Source organism: Microtus oregoni, unplaced genomic scaffold (genome assembly GCF_018167655.1).
Source record: "Microtus oregoni isolate MIOR12 unplaced genomic scaffold, Mior012 000001F_ref0000356, whole genome shotgun sequence".
NCBI lineage: Eukaryota > Metazoa > Chordata > Mammalia > Rodentia > Cricetidae > Microtus > Microtus oregoni.
Window position 1 is genome coordinate 9,882,903 of NW_024543060.1, and position 18,848 is coordinate 9,901,750.

Sequence of the window (18,848 nt, forward strand, 5' to 3'; positions counted from 1 at the left end):
TCCCACCTCTCCAGGTGATTCTCCCACATACCACTGGAGCCCTGCTGAAGCCTGCTTCTCTAGTCTGACTGCCTGACCTCTAGTACTCCTGATGACTCAGAACATCCATTTTTCCATACCACTTTTTCCCTTAAGACGAAACTGGGAGGTGGACATCATGGTACACACTTGTAACTCCAGCACTCAGGAGGATGAGGCAGAGGATTACCATCCAGTTCAAAGCCTGCCTGGGAGCATGGCCCTTTCTCAAAAACTCCAACCCACCAAATGAACATAAAAAGCAGTGTTAAGGATCGAACCCACGGGTTTTAGGCGTGCTAAATAAGCACTTTGTGTTGTTGAGACAGGGTTTCTCTGTGGAGTCCTGGCTGTCCTGGAACTCACTCTGTAGACCAGGTTGGCCTCAGAGATCCGCCTGCCTCTGCCTCCTGAGTGCTGGGAATAAAGGCAGGCCACACCACTTCCCAGCTGATTAAGCACTCTTGTCTCTGACCTATACCTTCAAATCCCCTCTCCAAACCAAGTTTTCATCAATCCCAATCGTGACTGACGTGGTCAAACAGCACACAGCAACACACAAGATGAGACTTGCGTCTATGCCCTCCCACCGCCTGACGACTCTTGCTGGAAGGCTCGGCTGGAGGTGAAGCAAATTGAAACAACGTTGCTCAGCCAAGAGTCAGTTCCGGGCTGGTGCTGAGGAGTATCAAATTTGCAACGTCAGAACTCATTACCTCCCACCTCCAGTGCTGGAAAAAGAATTGAGTTTGTCTTCCTTGGGGTGAAAGACGGGCTGAAAGGGGCAGAAAAGCTCTGGGAAGAAGACAAGCAGACTGAGGAACGGTCATCGTGTCCACACAATCACACTGTTTATTGCTGCGCTGTTGTGAAGACGCCATGCAAATGCCAAAGTGCATTACTGCCCAGACCCTTAAACGGTGAGAATCTCCGAGCACAGACCCACTCCACCAAGATCTGCTCCCACTCCAGCACCCGTGTACCCTGACATACACACACAGCTTGTACACACGGGAGTGCAGGACGATCTTCTGAGCAGCAGACAAGTCCTCCCCCGCTGGGAGGAATTCGGGAGAGGTAGAGGTCATTGAGTTTCCTCCTCTTTCATGTCACCTCCTGGCAACCTGTGCCCGGCTTCGAGAGGCGGCATGGGCAGGAAAAGGAAGCAAAAGGGGCTCTGGCTTGCTCCTCCTTGCCCAGGAGCGAAGCCAACAACTGCAGGCCTGTTGTGAGGTAATGCCTGGCGCCGCCCGTGTGTTCTTGCAGGTTGAGACAGATTCAGGCCGGGCGGGGTGGCAGCTCCAGCCATGGAGGACACACGAAGAACAATAGCAGAGCTATCTGCTTTGTGTCTTGGTCCCTCCTCACTAGGCCTCAGGGGTCTGGAGTTGGGGGGTCCCATCCTATCTGTACCTTGAGTGCCTGTGCTCCCCCAGGAATGCATTTCACTGGGATCCCTGGGTCCTGGGCAGGATTCGGAGGACAAGGCTCACCACCCCTGGTCAATAACCTCGCTGCCCAGGTGTTGCGGACTTGCTAAGACGGGTTCAGAAGGCGCCAGAGAGGAACCAGCTGGAGCTGGAGCCTGGCACCTAGCTCCCAGGCCCTCGCCTGCCCTGGCTGCAGCTGCGCCAAGGCTCTTGTTAGCAGCTGCCCCCGCCTGGGCGCGGAGCACGCTTTGGGCATCTGCCATGAGGCAGTTGGGATTTTGCAACAGTCTCCAGGAGGGCAGAGCTGGAAGAGGGGGCTTCCCCTCAGTCCCCTCCTCTGTCTCCTTCACTGTTGTTCACACCAAGGAAGCCATAAAGAAACCTACCGAGTCTTCAGCAGCTTCCATGATACCTAATGTGACAGACAGGGCTCTTGGTCCCTGTTTCTCCAGACTGGATGTCTAGCAAGCCTCAAAGGCAACAGTTCATTTCCCTTGCCCCTAGAGTTGTCTCATGTTGTGGCCCTGGTCACAGTATAGCAGGGATAGTCGCACAACACATGCAGGGCAGGGTCTCGATGCTCGCTTGCCATCCTCCAGATGCTCCAAGAATACCACTGCCTTAGAAGCCAGCTCTTTTGCCACGCGACACCACCCTGAAACCTCAGCTCACGTGGTCAACAGGTGAGGTCTCCTGCAGCTGAAGTCCCCAGTCTGGAGGACAGAGCGGCAGCATGGCCAGGCAGGAAGCTGCCCACGGGCAGAAGTACAGACAGGAGTCTTCCCCCGCCCATCACGCTCCTGGCTCAGACTTGCCCTTCCGGGGGAGGAGAGAAGTTCAGGTAAGGACCATGTGGGGGAAACTTGACAAATGCAATGGCGGCCAGCTCCTTGCAGAATTCCTCAAGTACTACCACGCCTTGGAGTAGGGTCTGATGGTCCAGACTGAGAAGAGACAGTGCGGTGGGGGGGGTGGCATAGCGGGGAGTCAGCAGGTGTGCACATGGCAGGACTGCCCAAGTCCACAAGGCTTGACCCAGGAGCCTCCTCAATGCTACCATCCTAACCCTGGACACCCACTTCCCTTGTTCACTTACTGTTCTCCGGGAATCTGGCCCATCAGTTGCTTGCGCACCAGGAGCAGTTTGCCCGGAAACTGGGGTACCCTCTGAATTCTCTGCATCAAGTCCCCGATAACCTAGAGTCCAGAAAGGACAAAGATGAGAACTACCATGTCCCACAGCTGCCCCTGGCTCTGCCATTCCACAGGAGCTGAGAGAGGGATTGGGAAGCCTGTGCTTTTCCTAGCACGGGTACAGGTGTCTACTTCTCCATTCCCACCCCTAGCCCTGCTCTGTCCCGCCCATCGCACCCCAATCCTTACCCTAACAAGCACAGAGAACAGACTCCTGCAGCCAGGGGCCAGGCTGATGTAGGGATCCAGGAGATACTCATGGATATGGGGGTGGGGGAACAGGGCAAGCCGGGACAGGACTGAGGTCACTTGTAGGTTCAGGCTGTATGGCTGTAGGGAACAAGATGGACAACACCAGTGTTGGCAACGGGTGGTGAGCATTTTTGCACTCCCCAAGCAAGGCGCCTGGCTGGTGTGAATGTGTGCGGGGGTGGGAGGCTCACGTGATGTGTGTATGTCATGGATTCCCTGGGGCTGAGGGCCAGAGCATGTTAGGGCGTGTGGGGAACAGGCGAGACAGGGTTTCCCGCTTGGGGAAAGGTAAAGGCCTGTGGAGCTGAGGAACCAAACAGGGATCCACCCTGGTCACCGACCCCACCTCTCCTGAAAGACTCAAGGCTTGGAGCTCTCCTAGGCACAGTCTTTGGGCTACCTGATCCAAAATCCGGGTCATGCGATCAAAGAGCACTTGGAGGAAGTGGCCCTCAAAGAAAGGCCTTTCAGGTTCATGAGAGTCCAGGGGTGCTGGGCCCAGGGGCCAGCCCCAGGGAGCTACACGGGAGCTGCACTCCTGGAACTGAAGCAGAGGGGAGGAAGAGTTGAAGGAGTCGGCCCAGAAGGGCCTAGTTGAGGAACCCCATAAAAACCGTGTGGGACTGGGGACGTATCAGGGTATCAAAGGGCCCAGGAGAGGAGGGGGGCCATGGGCCCTTCACTTACCAGGCCGTAGGCATCGTGCACATACGTGTCGTATCCATTCTCCTCCAGGAAGGCTGATGTCTTGGCTTCCTCAGGGACCAGGCAAAGGAAGCTAAGAGACAGGGGCCTAAGTGTGGAGGCGCCTCCCCCAGCTCCCCCACTCTCTGCTGTTCATCGGACCCCAAGGACAAGATAAAATTCAGGTGACTCCAATGTCCTAACCTCCTCCCCACCTGTTGACGATTTCTGTCACTGCTGTTTTGCCATCTGAATTGGTGGCAGGAGCTGGGGGAGGCTTTGTGGAGGGCTGAAGGCCAGAGTCAAGGAAGCCATCGGTGAAGTAGGGGTCTTCCTCCAGATCTCTGCAGATAGGGAGACCGGCATGTACCAACGAACAGATGGATGAGGGGCGTGTATGGCTGTGTGTGTTGAGTCCTGGGTGGCACCCTGCCTTCCTCTCTGTTCCACTTACAGGGTGTCCTCATAGCTCTCAGGCTCTGGAGAGCCTCGGGCCACATACAGGCGGCCCTCGAGGTTTTGCAGGACCAGACTTCGGATGACTCGCTCGTGAGGCTTCTGAAGCAGCTCTTCAAATAGCCGCAAAGTGGCGATGCTGATCTAGAATGAGAGAGGGCAGCAGGGGACCCTCCTGTCACACCCTGCTGGCCTCTCTCTCTCTCCACCGAGTTTCTCTGCATAGCCCTGGATATCCTGGAACTTGCTCTGTAGACCAGGCTGGCCTCAGAGATCCCCCTCCCTCTGCCTCCCAAGTGCCAGGATGCACCTTTAGGCATGTGCCACCACTGCCGGCTCCTCTGGCTTCTCAGTGCCTGAGAACCAATGCCAGATAGAACCCTCTAAGGTAGGGGTCACCTCCCTTGTTGGTCAGGGGCTGGAGGAAGTGTTCCATTCCTCATTTGAAGTGCCCTCTCAGGCAGACCCATGGGCTTCTCTGTGCCTCCATTTCCGTATTAGAAAAAAAAAAAAAGGGACTACTTCAGAATGCTCAAGTTTCCAAAAAGCTGAATGAATAGAAAAGCCGTTTGGAAAATATATAGAAAACCATGACAGAGACAGCACAGCTGTCAATCACATGTTGCCACTGGTTTGACTTGAGGCCTGAGGCTGAGCTACCTGGGCCAGCTGAGAAAAGCTGGAGGAACCCCCCCTGGAAGCCCAGTGATGGTTGTGGAGCAAGTTGAGATGAAGGCCCTTCCGCCTTACCTCGTCAGACAGATGGTCACAGTGCATGATGAGGTGTGTGCCCAGAGAATGGGGACTGTCCTCTGTGGCTGTGGGCTGCTGCTCAGTGCCCAAGAGGAAGGTCATGGCCTCCTGCAGCAGCGTCGGGGAGCGCAGCTGTCGCAGCAAGGCTGTCAACAGGGCTGTGGAGGTCAGGATGGTCTGCTCGGACCTGTGGGGAGAGGGGGAGAGCAGAGGGTCAGTGGGTGAATGGTCCTGTTCTCCTTCCATTGTTGCCTGACATATCTCTAGCTACCTCCCCATCTCTCATGAGGTCCTAGAGTTAGGGGCGGGAGGCTGTGCTCCACCCCATGGGGCTTAGAGCCCAGTGCATGTAATAACAGGTAGTCCCTGGCCTTTGTTATGAGAAGAGACACAGACCAGAGCCACGGACAAGGAACTGGACAGACACTTACACGTGCAGGAGCTGGGGCTGCAGGGTCTCTACAAACAGCTTCTCGGCCACAGCCTTCGCCAAGGCATCTGCAACCACCTAGGATCCAAAAAAACACATCTTCTACATTCACACTCCCTCATATTCATTCCTAAAAATTCATGGTGTCCTTTTACAGCCCCAGATATATCAGAGGGGCCTTGCTAACCAGGGCCAAGCTGGCATCTGGCCCCAAGTCACCACGTATCAGCTCCATTCCATCCCTGAGACGAGATACCCAGGGGAGCTAGGACAGAGCCCTGGTCACACCTGCCCCTGCTCACCGTGTGTGCCTCTGTGATAAGGTGGTCGCAGTAATCAAACCAGCCCAGGAAAGCAGCCAGAGCCTCCTTGCCGGGGAAAGAGGCCTCATCAGATGGGGCACTGGGTAACCTAGGAGAAAGGGAAGCAGAAGCTTGGAGGATGAGCACTAAGTTTCCAGGCCTTCCTGAAAGACGTCCGGGAGCTGGTATCCCCTCTATCTAGAACCTCTGTGATGCTTAGATTGCAGAAGTGAGGCTTCTGGGAGGCTGGGAAGGGCCCTGGGGACTAGCTCTCCCGCCCAGGAGAAGATAGCAAGCAAGGTTGCCTATTGTTATATTTTTGGTTGTGAGCCTAGCCTTTAACGGCTGAGCTATCTCTCCAGCCCAAGGCTGCCTATCCTATGTACTACCAGCTCCTGAAGGTATTTCCCCGGCTCCCCAGGTCAGGGACCCACCTCCAGCTGATGCCCTCTAACGCGGCAATGTCTGCTGGGTCAAGGAAGGCAGGCATGGACCGGTACAGTTGGCAGAGGTGCTCAGCTATCACCACACAACAGGAGGTGCTTTGTGTCAGGTAGGTGGCAGCTGCTGGCGAGGCCACGCTTACCAGCAGCAATACATTCTCCCGGGCCTTCAGGGCCACCCGACTCTTCTAGGGAATGGGGAGATGATGTCTGAGACAAGAGTTCTCTTCACCCCTCCCTACCCCTGCCATCTCTGTGGCCAGACCTTGCTCTTGCACAGCCCGAGCAGGGAGGTGATGAGATTGCTCTCCCCAGGCCCATTTTCTGGCCCCTCGGTCTCTGCAGGCAGGTGGCTGCTCAAGGCCGGGATACCACAGTGCTCACTATCTGGTCCAGGATCCCTGCCGGGAGCAGCACTGTGGGGACAGTCCTTGTCCCTGTAGCCAGCTATGTCTTTAGATGGAGCTGTAGGTTCTCTGGAAGTCTTCTTGCTTATCATCTTTTTACCCTGCAAAGAAGGGGAGGGTGAGGTCAAGGCCAGAGTGCTTCCCAGGGAGTGCGGGGTAAGAGAAGAGCAGGGCGGAGCAGCCAGTATTCTTGAAAGGCAGAAGGAGGAAGATCCCAGGGTCAAGGCCGGCCTGGGCTACACAGTCTGCTGTGCACCTTGCCAGGCACTGTAGTACATTCTGTAATTCCAGAACTTGGGAGGCTGAGGTGGGAGAATTGTAAAATTGGGCCAAACCTGGGATATATAGAGAAAGAGCCTGTCTCAAAAAAAAAAGTCGATTCATTGAGTAAAGGCATTTGCTACGAGAGGCTTAGAGACCTGAGTACAATCTCCAGAGCCCCTGTAAAAGTAGAACTGACTCCACAGAGTTTCACATGCACACGTAAAAAACGTTAAGAGCGGGGCCGGAGAGATGGCTCAGAGGTTAAGAGCATTGGCTGCTCTTCCAAAGGTCCTGAGTTCAATTCCCAGCAACCACATGGTGGCTCACAACCATCTGTAATGGGGTCCGGTGCCCTCTTCTGGCCGCAGGCATAGACACAGACAGAATATTGCATACATAATAAATAAATATTAAAAAAAAAAAGTTAAGAGCTGGAGATACGGCTCAGTTGGCATGGTACTTGCTTAGAACATGTGGAGGCCTAGGTTCTATCCTCACCACCCTTTAAACTGGTACATGCCTATAACAATATAGTGAGATGGGGGCGGGAATCAGAAGTTCAAGGTCATCCTTGACTACACTGTGAATCTGAAGCCAGCCTGGGCTATATGAGACTCCCTCCCCCCACAAAAAGTTCAAAATCCAACAACAAAAAAAAAAAGAGCCTCATCCTTGAGTGCTTATGGGCTCCGCCCTCTTCTGCCTCCTCAGCAGGGTCAAGAGGGCTCCCCTATGCACCATACCCTGGTCCCCGCACAAACACTTACTTCCAGAATATACGCCAGCAGCTCTGGATCCTGCTGGATCTTAGAGCAGAGGACAGTGGTGAACTGAACTTCTTCCTTTTCCGTGAGGGATCCAGGGACTGCCCCACCAAGTCGGAGAAGTTTCTGAAAGAGGAACAGCGCAGAAACCCGGAAGAGTGGGGTGCTGGGAAACGGAGGCCCTAGGCCCAGACACCCCATGTCTTCTTGGTCCTCACCTGCACAGGCCTGTGCACGCTCAGATAGTGCAGCAGCGGGTGCTGCACCTGGGTCAGGACCTTGCTGAAGAACTGGAACACTTGCTGTCGCATGCCTGGGGGGTACTGAGACAGAGCGTCCTGTCAGAGGTCAGGCCATGGCTCAGAGGCCTTCTCCTCGGGGAGGCCTCTTCTGCACAGTGCGTAAAGCAGCTCTTCCCTTGCCCCACCAACCCCCTTTCCAGAATTCGTGCTTTTCATGACGGGGCCGTTCCTGAACACAGTACAGTTGGTCCTGCATCCATAGCTACTGGTTTTGTATGTATGGGTTCAATCAACCTCACATTAAAAATATTCAAAACATGTACAGACCTTTTTCTTATTACCTAATTAATGTAGCATCAGGAGTTTCGTAGTGCTTAGATTTAATAATTATGAGCAATCTAGTGATGATTTAAAGGCATAGAGCTTATGTAAGTTATCTACACCCACCCCAGGTATCCATATGAGATTGGTTCTGGGACTCTACCTATTTTCTACCAACCTATCCATCATCTCTGTCCCTCTCTCTTTCTTTCTGAACCCTATTTAAAATTTTATTTTATTTATTCACTTACGTATGTGTATGCACTCACACGCGTGTGCCACACTGCACACGTGGAGGTCAAAGGACAACTGGCAGCTCTCTCCTACCATGTGGATCCCAACAACTGAATTCAAGTCGTTAGGCTTGGCAGCAACTGCCTTTACCCACTGGGCCATCTTGCTGGTCCTCAGATCCTATTTTTTTTTCTTTTTTTTTTTTAAATTTATTTATTTATTAAGGATTTCTGCCTCCTCCCTGCAACCGCTTCCCATTTCCCTCCCCCTCCCCTGATCAAGTCCCCCTCCCTCATCTGCTCAAAGAGCAATCAGGGTTCCCTGACCTGTGGGAAGCCCAGGGACCGCCCACCTCTATCCAGGTCTCGTAAGGTGAGCATCCAAACTGCCTAGGCACGTACTGGCTTTGGGGGAGCCTCAGATCCTATTTTATATAAAGGACTTGAACAGTCACAGATTTGGGATCTGAGAGGAGGGGCAGCAGGATCCGGGGACCAACCTCTGGAATAACAAGGGCTCACTGAATGTGACTATCCCGTCCCTCAATTCCCAGCACCCAGCACCTAGAATAGAGTCCAGAAAGCAGCAGGTTCCTCTCTGCTGAGTGACAGGGTGGGCTACTCCAAGTAACACAGTCACAGTAATTGTCCCATCAAGGTAGAGAAGCACAGATAGAAAATCAGGGAATAAGGGTTTGCCTGGGGTAGAAATTTCCAGATGCCCCAGGAGCATGCCCACCTCTGCTTTGCCCAGAGTGCACAGGGTCTCCAGGATCTTGTGCTGTAGCAAGTATTCCAGACAGGGTCCGGCCTCACCAGAGGATACCTGCTGCCTCTCTTCATACACCAGGATGTCCAGCATCTGCTTCAGTCGCCAGGGAATATCTGTTTTCTTGGCTGGGGTGTTTTCATCTAATCGAGATTCAAGACACAAGGGTAGGTAACATGAAGAGCACTAGACCCTCTCATGTCAAGCCCAGAGGAAGTCACACCTGAGGTGGGCTGAGGGCCACCAGAAAAATGGAAGTTTACAGCTGATACTTGTACATTTAAAAAAGACAAAAGTGGTAGGTGACAAAGCCTGCTGGCTGAGTGTGTGCTTGCCCCAGTGTGTAGCAACACTCCCTACCAAAGTGAGAACAGGGACCCCTCATGGGCCCAGAGGAGGACATGGGCCAACAGGAGATGTTTTGAGAGCTGTCTATCCATTCCAAGCTTAAGTGAGCTGCTATGGAGTCTGTTCTGAGACTGTCCAGGCTGTATTTTAGTGGCTTCCTTGCTAGCATCTCCTAAGGCCTGCTCTTGTTCTGTTTCCATGCAGGGCAGTCAGAGGCAAGCACAGACAACCTGTCAGGATTTGTAGTACTTCCATAGAGAGAGGTTTCCAACTGGCCCTGGAGCACCCCCTAGCTTTCCTTTAAGGCATAAGCAAGGAGCTTGCCTCACCCCCTCCCTGTAACTCTGGACAGGGAGTTACACTGTCCAGACAGCACCGGAAATTAAAGGCCAAATGCACAGAAAGACCCAGGGAACTTGGAAGATTCTTAGACAGTTTGAGGCTGGGTTTGGTGACATGGGTTAGTAATCCCAGCTTCTCATGAGGCTGGTGAGGCATAAGTAGTGAAAATTCAAGCCTTGTCTGGGCTACAGAGTAGTTCAAGGCCAGCCTAGACAACTTAGGGAGCTCTCGTTTCAAACTAAAAAGGCTGAGGGATGTAGCTTAGTGGGGCCCGGGGATGGGGAGGACTGTCCTGGGTTCAACCAATCTCCAATATAGAGAGAGACATATAACATATGATTTAGTCTAAAAGAGTGGCTCCCAACTGGGAAGAGATTCTTTCCCGACCCCGAAACATCTGTCAGTGTCTAGAGACATTCACGGCTATCACAGTTGAGAGAGAGGTAGTAGCAGGACCTTGTGGGGACGGGCTCAACAGACAGCAGTCATTCCCCTTTAACACAGTCAAGTCTCAGGAGCCACTGCGCCAAGACTGAAGGACCCTGCTCTAACAGAATCCTCCAAGTCTCCCCCAAAGTGCTCAAAGGCCATTTTAATTCCTACGCTAGCTCAAGCTGGAAAGAAAGCCTCTAGGAAAGTCTTAGGCCCAGACATAGTCTGAACTCAGGAAGATGGAAAGCTTCGGATACAGGACTTTGTTACCTGGCAACCAGGCTTATTGACTACAAAGCAGCCAATCAGATTCTGAGCCTCACCAAATCATTACAGTGGGTTAATGCATGAAAGCTTTGGCCCTTTGAGATGTCAGCTAGGAGGGCTGGAGAGATGGCTCAGAGGTTAAGAGCACTGACTGCTCTTCCAGAGGTCCTGAGTTCAATTCCCAGCAACCACATGGTGGCTCATAGCCATCTATAATGAGATCCGGTGCCCTCTTCTGGCATGCAAGCATACATGGAAGGAATGTTGTATACATAATAATAAATAAATCTTAAAAAAAAAGAGAGAGAGAGAGAGATGTCAGCTAGGAGAAAAGGGACCCAGGCATGTTTCACACCTTAACTGTCCTACTGTACTTCTGAGGGTGGCCAAGGCAAAAAATAACTTATTGGACATCTTTCTCCTCTCCCCGACTGAACCTCTCTCTAGGACAAAGTTTCAAGTATCCCAGGGTGACCTTGAACTTCTGATCCTCTTGCTCTCCATCTCCTAAGCACTTGACTACAGGCATGTACCACCACCTGGTTTATGCACTGAGGACTGAACACGGTCTCTGTAAATGCCAGGCAACCATTTTATCAACTAAACTACATGCAGGTCCTTTAGTCAACAGTCCTAGTGACAAGCACTTGGGACTGAAAGCCTGGGGACTGTGCCCAGCGAAACTACAGCAAGTGGAGCCACCTTTATTCAAGCAGTTGGATAAGTTAGGTTCCCAACCTTCTTGTCCCTACTCATTACTCAGGCAACTCCACTCCCAAAAGTCAAGTGAGACCAACAATTTAACCATGAAGACGGGTGATGGCTGGGGCTCTTGGTCTTGCCCCCATCTGTCTCCTTGGCTCAGCCCAGAGATGTCCTGTGGTCCAGCACCTGCCATCACCTTCCCAAGACACCTGTGGTCACTCTCTGCCCCCTCTCCTCAGCTCCCTCCTTGGGTCGCAGTCTGGGGAGCAGCAGGCTTACCTGTGCTCTCGATATAGTAGTGTGTGATGCCCTTCCAGTGTTCCACGAAGGCCTGTAGGAGGTCAATGCTGGGCTCCCGCTGCAGAGAGAGGAGACACGGTCTCCGTAGGAGTGCCAACCATGAACCCGCTGGCACCAGCACTCAAGGGAACAGAGGCCCAGGTGACTGGGGTGACTTCTAGGTTCCCAGTTTTCCAAAGGGAAGAGCGACTCATCTCTCCAGGACACAACATCGTAGTCTCCCCAGAGGACTCTCTCTCCCACATGTCCCATCCCACAGGCTCTGTTCCCAAGAAGGAAGCATGCTGAAGGAGGAATAGATACAGGATTTCTGCACAATCCAAAAGCCACAGAAGCTACAACAGAGAGACTGCCGACAATACAGTGGCACCCGAGAAGACGATAAGAATGATACACAGGGGAAATGCTTCCAGGCTCTGCCGGAGTCTAGGAAAGCTGTGTTCAAGGCCATGGCAGGCTCTATTTAGTAACAGGGTTAACACTTCGATAAAGGAAATGCCTTACTCAGAGAGTGCTTCCATCTTTTATCCCAGACCACAGTCTGCACCCCCAACTCCTGCCTACCTCCTCCCATCAACCTGGAGGCTTGGACCCTGCTCTCTGCAAGTCCTCGACTCCCCCTTCCCAAAAGCATCCTCTCCCTCCAGGCGCTCTAGCTGAAACTGGCCTTGAACTGAGAGTGACCAACGGCCCTGAAAACAAATCCTCTTTCCTTGTACAGTGAATGTTCATATGGGCAGAGAACAGGCGATAGTGGGTTTCCCAGTCCTGATGGACACATCCACAACATGACCCTACACCTAAGGCTCAGGGAACATGAAAACGAGGGAGTGGAAAGATTGTAAGAACCAGAGGACCAGACATTCTGTCTGATGCAAGATAGTGTCTTTTACATGACAGAGAAGTTGCACCCATGAAATCTCAACAGTATAGTCACCTAATCAAGACTTGAACAATGACATCAGTTGGCATGCCAACAGGGATGGGGAAAGTTCAAAAGGCCCCACCCCTACATGAAGAGCAACAGCTAATGGCTGCTGTGTGTGTGTGTGTGTGTGTGTGTGTGTGTGTGTAACAATAATAACTAAAGAAGAAGTCATGATTGTGAGAGGAAGTGGGGACATAGGAAAAGTTGATGGGGAGAGTAAGGGGTAGAAATGATCTAAATACAGTATTTATATAAAATTGGGGAAAAAAAGCCAGGTGGTGGTGGTGGTGCATGCCTTTAATTCAAGGACTCAGGAGACAGAAACTGGTGGATCTCTGTGAGTTCAAGGCCAGCCTGGTCTACAAAGTGAGTTCTAGGACTGGCTCCATAGCTACTGGAAAACCCTATCTTGACTAAAAATAAATAAATAAATATAAAATAAAAAATATATATGAAAGAAAAAGAAAAGAAATTCAGAAAAAATTATTTTTTCAAAAAAAGGAAAAAATTGTTAACAAGATAGAATGTATCTCTAGTCCCTACCATGGGTGTTTATTTCTTCTAGGTCATTCTGCTCAGGTCACAATGTCCTGGGTCCATCATTCCTTTACATTTGTCTAGGTCCTGCGACTCCACAGTGAGGTCAGCGAAGGACTAGACATCTCCAAAGCAGGGCATCCTCTAGAACCACGTATCTGGTACACAACTTGTGAGAGCCTGCCTGGTGCGCGATGCCACGCTAGGCCACAAGCCGTCTAATGATAACTGAGCCCCCAGTCAACGTGCCGCCACCGAGAAAAGAATATGAAGTCGCCAAACACTCATCTGTAAAGAAGCAGCTGGAGTGGAAAGGGACTTCTGAAACGGTGTCACCTCTAAGGGCTAGAGATGGCTCAGCGAAGAGCATTTGTGGCTCTTCAAGAGAACATGAGTTTGGTTCCCAGCACCCATGTTAGATGCTTCACAACTCCAACCCCAGCACCAGGGGATCCAACACCCTCTTCTGGCTTCCATAGGAACCCACACACATGTGATATAGGCATATCACATATACAAAGTAAAAATAATAGACCTGTTTCTGGGGACAGTTTCAGGACAGGGTTTCTCTGTGTAGCGTTGGCTGTATGGACACGTGCTCTGTAGACCAGGCTGACCTCAGACTCACAGAGGCCTGCCTCTGCCTCCTGAGTGCTGGAATTAAAGGTATGTACCGTTGCTGCTGCCACCACCAGGAAAAAAAAAATCATAAATCTTAACAGGTTCCTTTCAGGATCCGGTCAAAGAATAAAAACTCCAACTGGATCAAATTTTAGCAGGGCAAGGAAGATGGTCCCAGAAGGAAAAAAAAAAAAAAAGGCAGAGTGTATCAGGGCAAAGGGCATACGGAAGCACGTGGGTCTAAGGCCAAGTCAAGAAGCCTGTCCAAGTCAGCAAGGTCAGTGCCACTTTGAGAGGAAGATCTATCTGGCAGTGTCAGGCAAAAGAGGAGACAAAGGCAGGAAGATGGAAGATGTTGGCTGGCCAGGGCAAATGGGAGGTGGGGGCAAGATAACACACATGACAAAATCAGACAGAGTCTTCGAAGCAAGCCCCACCTGCCATGCAGGCAGCAGACTCTTTTTTCAAAGTAGTTGCCGGGTGTGATGGCACTCACTCAGGAGGCAGGCAGATCTCAGTGAGTTCAAGGCCAGCCTGGTCTACAAAGCGAGTTCCAGGAAAAAATACTAGAATACTAGAATAAAGAATCACGCAGGGTCAGTGACTCTTCCAGCAAGGCACGACTCAGTCCTTCAAGATGTCCTACCCCAGACAGTAAGATGGCTCATGCTAAAGACCTTGATGCTGAGTCTGAATCCCAAGACCTTTGACCTCCACATGCATGCTTGTGACATAACCCCCAAATATACACATACTAAAGAAACGTAATAACAAGATACCACGTCCACAAGGAGTGACCTGGCTCACAGCCATAGAACACTGTGATTCAGGATCCGATAGACTATGCACTTCCCAAGGGCTGTGGTTTTCACCCGGCAATCCCAGAAGGGCTTTTTACCAACTCTTAGGAAGCTCCCGAAGACCCTCCTGCCATACTTTCTTGTACTGAATAGTCCTTGGAACCTTGGCTAGCACCATAATAACCTCACAGTTCCTGTGATAGGGTCTCATCTACCCTCAGATTTCATCTATGAGTTCCACAATCCTTGTGGCAAACTTCATGAAAAAAAGGCCATTCACATAGCAAAGCAGGACAGCCATCAAAACCTGGTGGAAAGAATGGGGCTGAAATCGCTACCTGAGTCTACTACCAGATACCAGACCAAAGAAACTGCAGAGCAATTTCCTCTAAAAGATAGCAGTATTTTTAGAGAGAGCCACAGGAATTTCTATTCTCTTTTGTCAAGAGGGAGCAGAAATTAGTACTTTGAATGGGTCATAATGACCTGGTCCTATCTGAAGGAAGACAAACAGTGGGTGGAGCTAAAAAGAGGGACTCTTGGGTGTCATAAACCACACTTCCAGGACATGGTCTGTGTGTTCCACAGTGCAGGTCACCTGCCTAAAAGTATGTCCCTCCACTCTGCATCTTCAGATCCTGGTGCCTGAGCCTTCTGCCATCACAGTGTGAGGACCAAGGAAGCTTAGGCCTGCCCACCCTTCAAACCCTCTTTGTAATGGACCCGAGTCCAGTAGCATGAATTAGTTTATTAGATCCCTTTCTAACACGACAGTTGTTTTTATTTGGAACATGAAGGAGAAGAAAGGTTCATTTTGGAAACTCTCCCTCTTAGGGTACCTTAGTCCCTGGTCTCAGGGCAGAGCAGGACAGGGGTGCTGGGAAAAGGCAGATTACAGAAGTGTCTCTGTCTCCTCTACCAGTTTTTCTAAGGCTGAGGCAGTTTTTAACAGTAATAGTAATAGCTGGGCGGTGGTGGCACACGCCTTTAATCCGAGCACTTGGGAAGCAGAGGCAGGCGGATCTCTGTGAGTTCGAGGCCAGTCCGGTCTACAGAGCAGTACCAGGGCTATACAGAGAAACCCTGTCTCAAACAAATAAAGTAATTACAAAAATAGTAATAAATGTTCCGACTAGGAAGAGGGTGAGAGGAAAGAAGGGGAGTCAAACTCAAAATTGTTTCTCCAGAGACAATTTGATAGACTAAACATATCAATTAGTAGGTGTTCTTATACAAAGAGAAATAATAATAACTTCCCAAATAGCTTCTTGCAAAGCTGCCGAATGAAGTGATCCGCACACAGCAGGTAGCGGAGGACCTGCGCTCCACGAAAAAGATCCAAACCCAAGCTGAGGGTCGTAAAACAAAAACAAAACACTCTTCCCTGCAAGCCCCTCTGGCAGGCTGGCCCTCCCTAACTCAAGGTCAGTTCGCGTTCAGACCGGTGACCCACAGAGGACTGTTTCCGGGATCCCGAGACCACCCACCCCTGCAAGGCTCTCTATCACCTTCCGGGGGACTTAGTCACTCCTGTGCCCTGGCTGAGAAAGGGAACTCGGTGCAAGAACTCCTGATCTCCGGAGTTCTCCAGCACCTTAGAGGGGAAGGGGAAGGCTGTTTTAGTCCCAGGTGAAGAGGAATGGAAGAGAGACAGGAATAAGGAAGGGAGGAAGGAAGGCTGCCAGGGGCTGAGGAGGAGGCGAGGGGCAGATCCGGGAGGAATGCGCTGGTGACAAGGGTGCATTTGGGGAGAGAAGAGTTAGAAGGCTAGCAGAAACTCTCAGGCGCAGGAAACGTAACCAGAAGCACTGCGGCGCGCAGGATCAGGGGAGTGGGGCGCAGGGAGCATAACAGGAAGCAGTGCGGAGGCAGGATCAAGGGATCCGGACTCAGAACCAGAGGAGCGTGCGTGGCTCAGGATCAGGAGTGGGGGCGCAAGATCGAGGGAGCTAGGCGGTCAGCCTGGAGAGAATCCCGGAGCTAGGCGCTCCTGGGCGGCGGGGACTAGGGACACGACCCGGAGACAGAGGCCCCGGAAGCAGCGTCGGGCCCGGGGAGGGGCCCTGCCCAAAGGGCCCGCACCCACCCGGCCCCCGGCCCGCGCCCTCCCCTCCGGCCCGCCCCGGGCCCGGGCTCACCGCCCCCACGGCCTCCTGCAGCAGTGCCCCGAGCCGGCTCAGCATGATGGCGGCCCGGCCCGGCTCCGGGTGGCGGTGCGGCGGTGGCGGAGGAGGTGGCCCAGCGGGCGGGAGGCGGGACCCGGCCCTGGAACCCCGCCCCTGCCGGAGGCCTGGGGGCGCTCCAAGCACGGGGCTGGCTGGGTCGTAAAGGAGCCCTGGGGGGCGCCCTGGGGAGCTGATGACTGCCAGTGTCTTGGCCTTTCGACGTCCCTTGGAGTGACACCCAGAGACTTCTAATTTCTCATGCGTCCCCACTGCCTTGCCTAATACAGTAGCCCTGGCCACACTTGGCTGAGAAGCTTTTAAATTGTCAGGGGCACTCCCGAGGTGAAGAAGTAAAGGGGGGGGGGGGGATTAGATAGCTCTCCCATTGATATTGGTGCTGCGTTTAAATGTAATCAGGATATTGGTTATATTGGGATAATTTATGGTTAATACTAATTTCACCTGTTGTTTAGTTCTTTTTAAAAAGTAGTTATGATAAAAGACGTTCCATGAAGTATGCAGTCCGATTGAATTCCAAGCGAATCCAGCTCTTAAAGCCGAGGGAGGGAGAGATTGAAGTTGTAAAAAAGTTTGAAACAAAAAACAAAACAAACACACACACACAAAACAAAACCAAGGGCTGGGACTGGAGAGATGGCTCAGGAGTTAAGAGCACTATCTACTCTTCAGAGGTCCTGAATTCAATTTCCAGCAACCATATGGTGGCTCACAACCACCCGTAATGAGATCTGGTTCCCTCTTCTGGGCTGCAGGGATACCTGCAGGCAGAACACTATACATAATTAAAAAATCTTAAAAAACAAAAAAGCAAGGGCAACATAAGGCCCTTGGTTCAATCCCCAGTAACAAATAAATAAGCAAACAAATAAATAAATGCCAGACATGATAATGTAAGCATAATTTTAGCCCTTAGTGAGCTTTAGGATAGCCTGGGCTGGGGCTGGAGAGATGGCTCAGTGGTTAAGAGCATTGCCTGTTCTTCCAAAGGTCCTGAGTTCAATTCCCAGCAACCACATGGTGGCTCACAACCATCTGTAAAGAGGTCTGCTGCCCTCTTCTGGCCTGCAGGCATGCACACAGACAGAATATTGTATGCATAATAAATAAATATTTAAAAAAAAAAAAAAAAAAAAAAAAGGATAGCCTGGGCTGCACAGTAAATTCCAGGCCAGTCTTGGAAATCTAGTGAGACCTCAAAAACAAAGAACTGGACATGTAAATTGGGCTTGGTGTCATATGTCTTTGACCCCAACACTCAAGAGGCAAAGGCAGACAGATCTCTATGAGTCCAAAACCAGTCTGGTCTACATAGCAAGCCAAGGCTACTTAGTGAGACCCTGAGTCCAAAAAAAAAAAAAAAAAAAAAAAAGGAGGGTGTGGTAACTAGGGCACCCAGCATTCAGAAGGCAGAAACAGATGGATCTCAGTGATTTCTAGGCCAGCTGGGTCTACAAAAAGCTTCAGGATAGCCAGGACTGTTACAGGGAGAAAAGCCCTGTGTATGTGTGTGTGTGTGTGTGGGGGGGGGGGGAGTGGAGGTATAGCTCAGTGGTAAGAGGGCTTGGCTAACATGTTCAAGGCCTTGGGTTCAGGCTTCGGCATCACATTTAAAAACCCAAAAAGTAATGCTGGGCATGGCAGCAAAGTTTCAGGACAGCCAGGGCTACAGAGAAACCCTGTCTCAAAAAAAAAAAAAAAAGGCAAAGCAAAACAAAACTCAAAAACTCCCAAAGAGTAGAGTTGATGTGTTTTTTTTTTTTTTAAAAATGACATCTTTATTTCTTTTTTTGAAACAGGGTCTGATGTGAACCAGTGGGGCCCCAACTCACTGTGTAGCTGAGGATGACCTTAAACTTCTGATCTCCCTTTCCTAGTGTGGAATTCAGCGTGTGCCTAACGTCTGCACTGCTAAGGAGAGAGCCCAGGGCCGCACGCATGGTGGGCAAGCGTTCTTCCAGCTGAACTGCATTCTAAGCCCTCACCTCATGATTCTAAATAGGGAGATGGGATAAAACCAAGACCAACGCTTTGGAAACCACTGGAATCAAGTTTCCCAGGTTATATGTTTGTGTGTCAGGGGAAGGAAGCATGGAGGTCTTCCCTAACACTTTGCTCTAGGGGCCAAGAGCCTCACTTTGAAGGATTCTAAATTCTCAGGAGTTTTAAATCCTCTGGGGCTTAGTGTCAAAAGGAGTCCCATCACACACATTTCCCCGTCCATCTGATCATGTAGTTTTCAGCATTCCTTGGTAACCAGTGAAACACGCATTTTCCACAGCGGCCCGTGAGTTCCAAGTGGACAGGAACTGCACAGGCTCCAGCACGAGGAACTTCTCCACACAGTCAGTGGATGTCTGGTAGCATGTGGGAAGCCCAGTCCTGCTTCCCCGGAAGAAATAGCGATATATCACCAGTGCTGG

At 51.3% G+C, this 18,848-nt stretch overlaps 1 protein-coding gene across 1 annotated transcript; it reads right to left on the reverse strand.

Moving 5' to 3' along the window:
• Positions 1–853: 853 nt before the first annotated feature.
• Fhip2b (FHF complex subunit HOOK interacting protein 2B) lies at positions 854–16,505 on the reverse strand. Its single transcript, XM_041675157.1, has 17 exons — positions 16,381–16,505; positions 11,336–11,414; positions 8,933–9,105; positions 7,616–7,720; positions 7,401–7,523; positions 6,228–6,470; positions 5,954–6,150; positions 5,520–5,628; positions 5,219–5,295; positions 4,785–4,974; positions 4,033–4,178; positions 3,794–3,922; positions 3,582–3,672; positions 3,295–3,438; positions 2,832–2,972; positions 2,545–2,645; positions 854–2,392 (listed from the first exon to the last, which is right to left on the reverse strand). Exons 1-17 carry the CDS (start codon positions 16,423–16,425, stop codon positions 2,254–2,256), a joined length of 2,232 nt encoding a protein of 743 aa, XP_041531091.1. The 5' UTR covers positions 16,426–16,505; the 3' UTR covers positions 854–2,253.
• Positions 16,506–18,848: the final 2,343 nt, after the last annotated feature.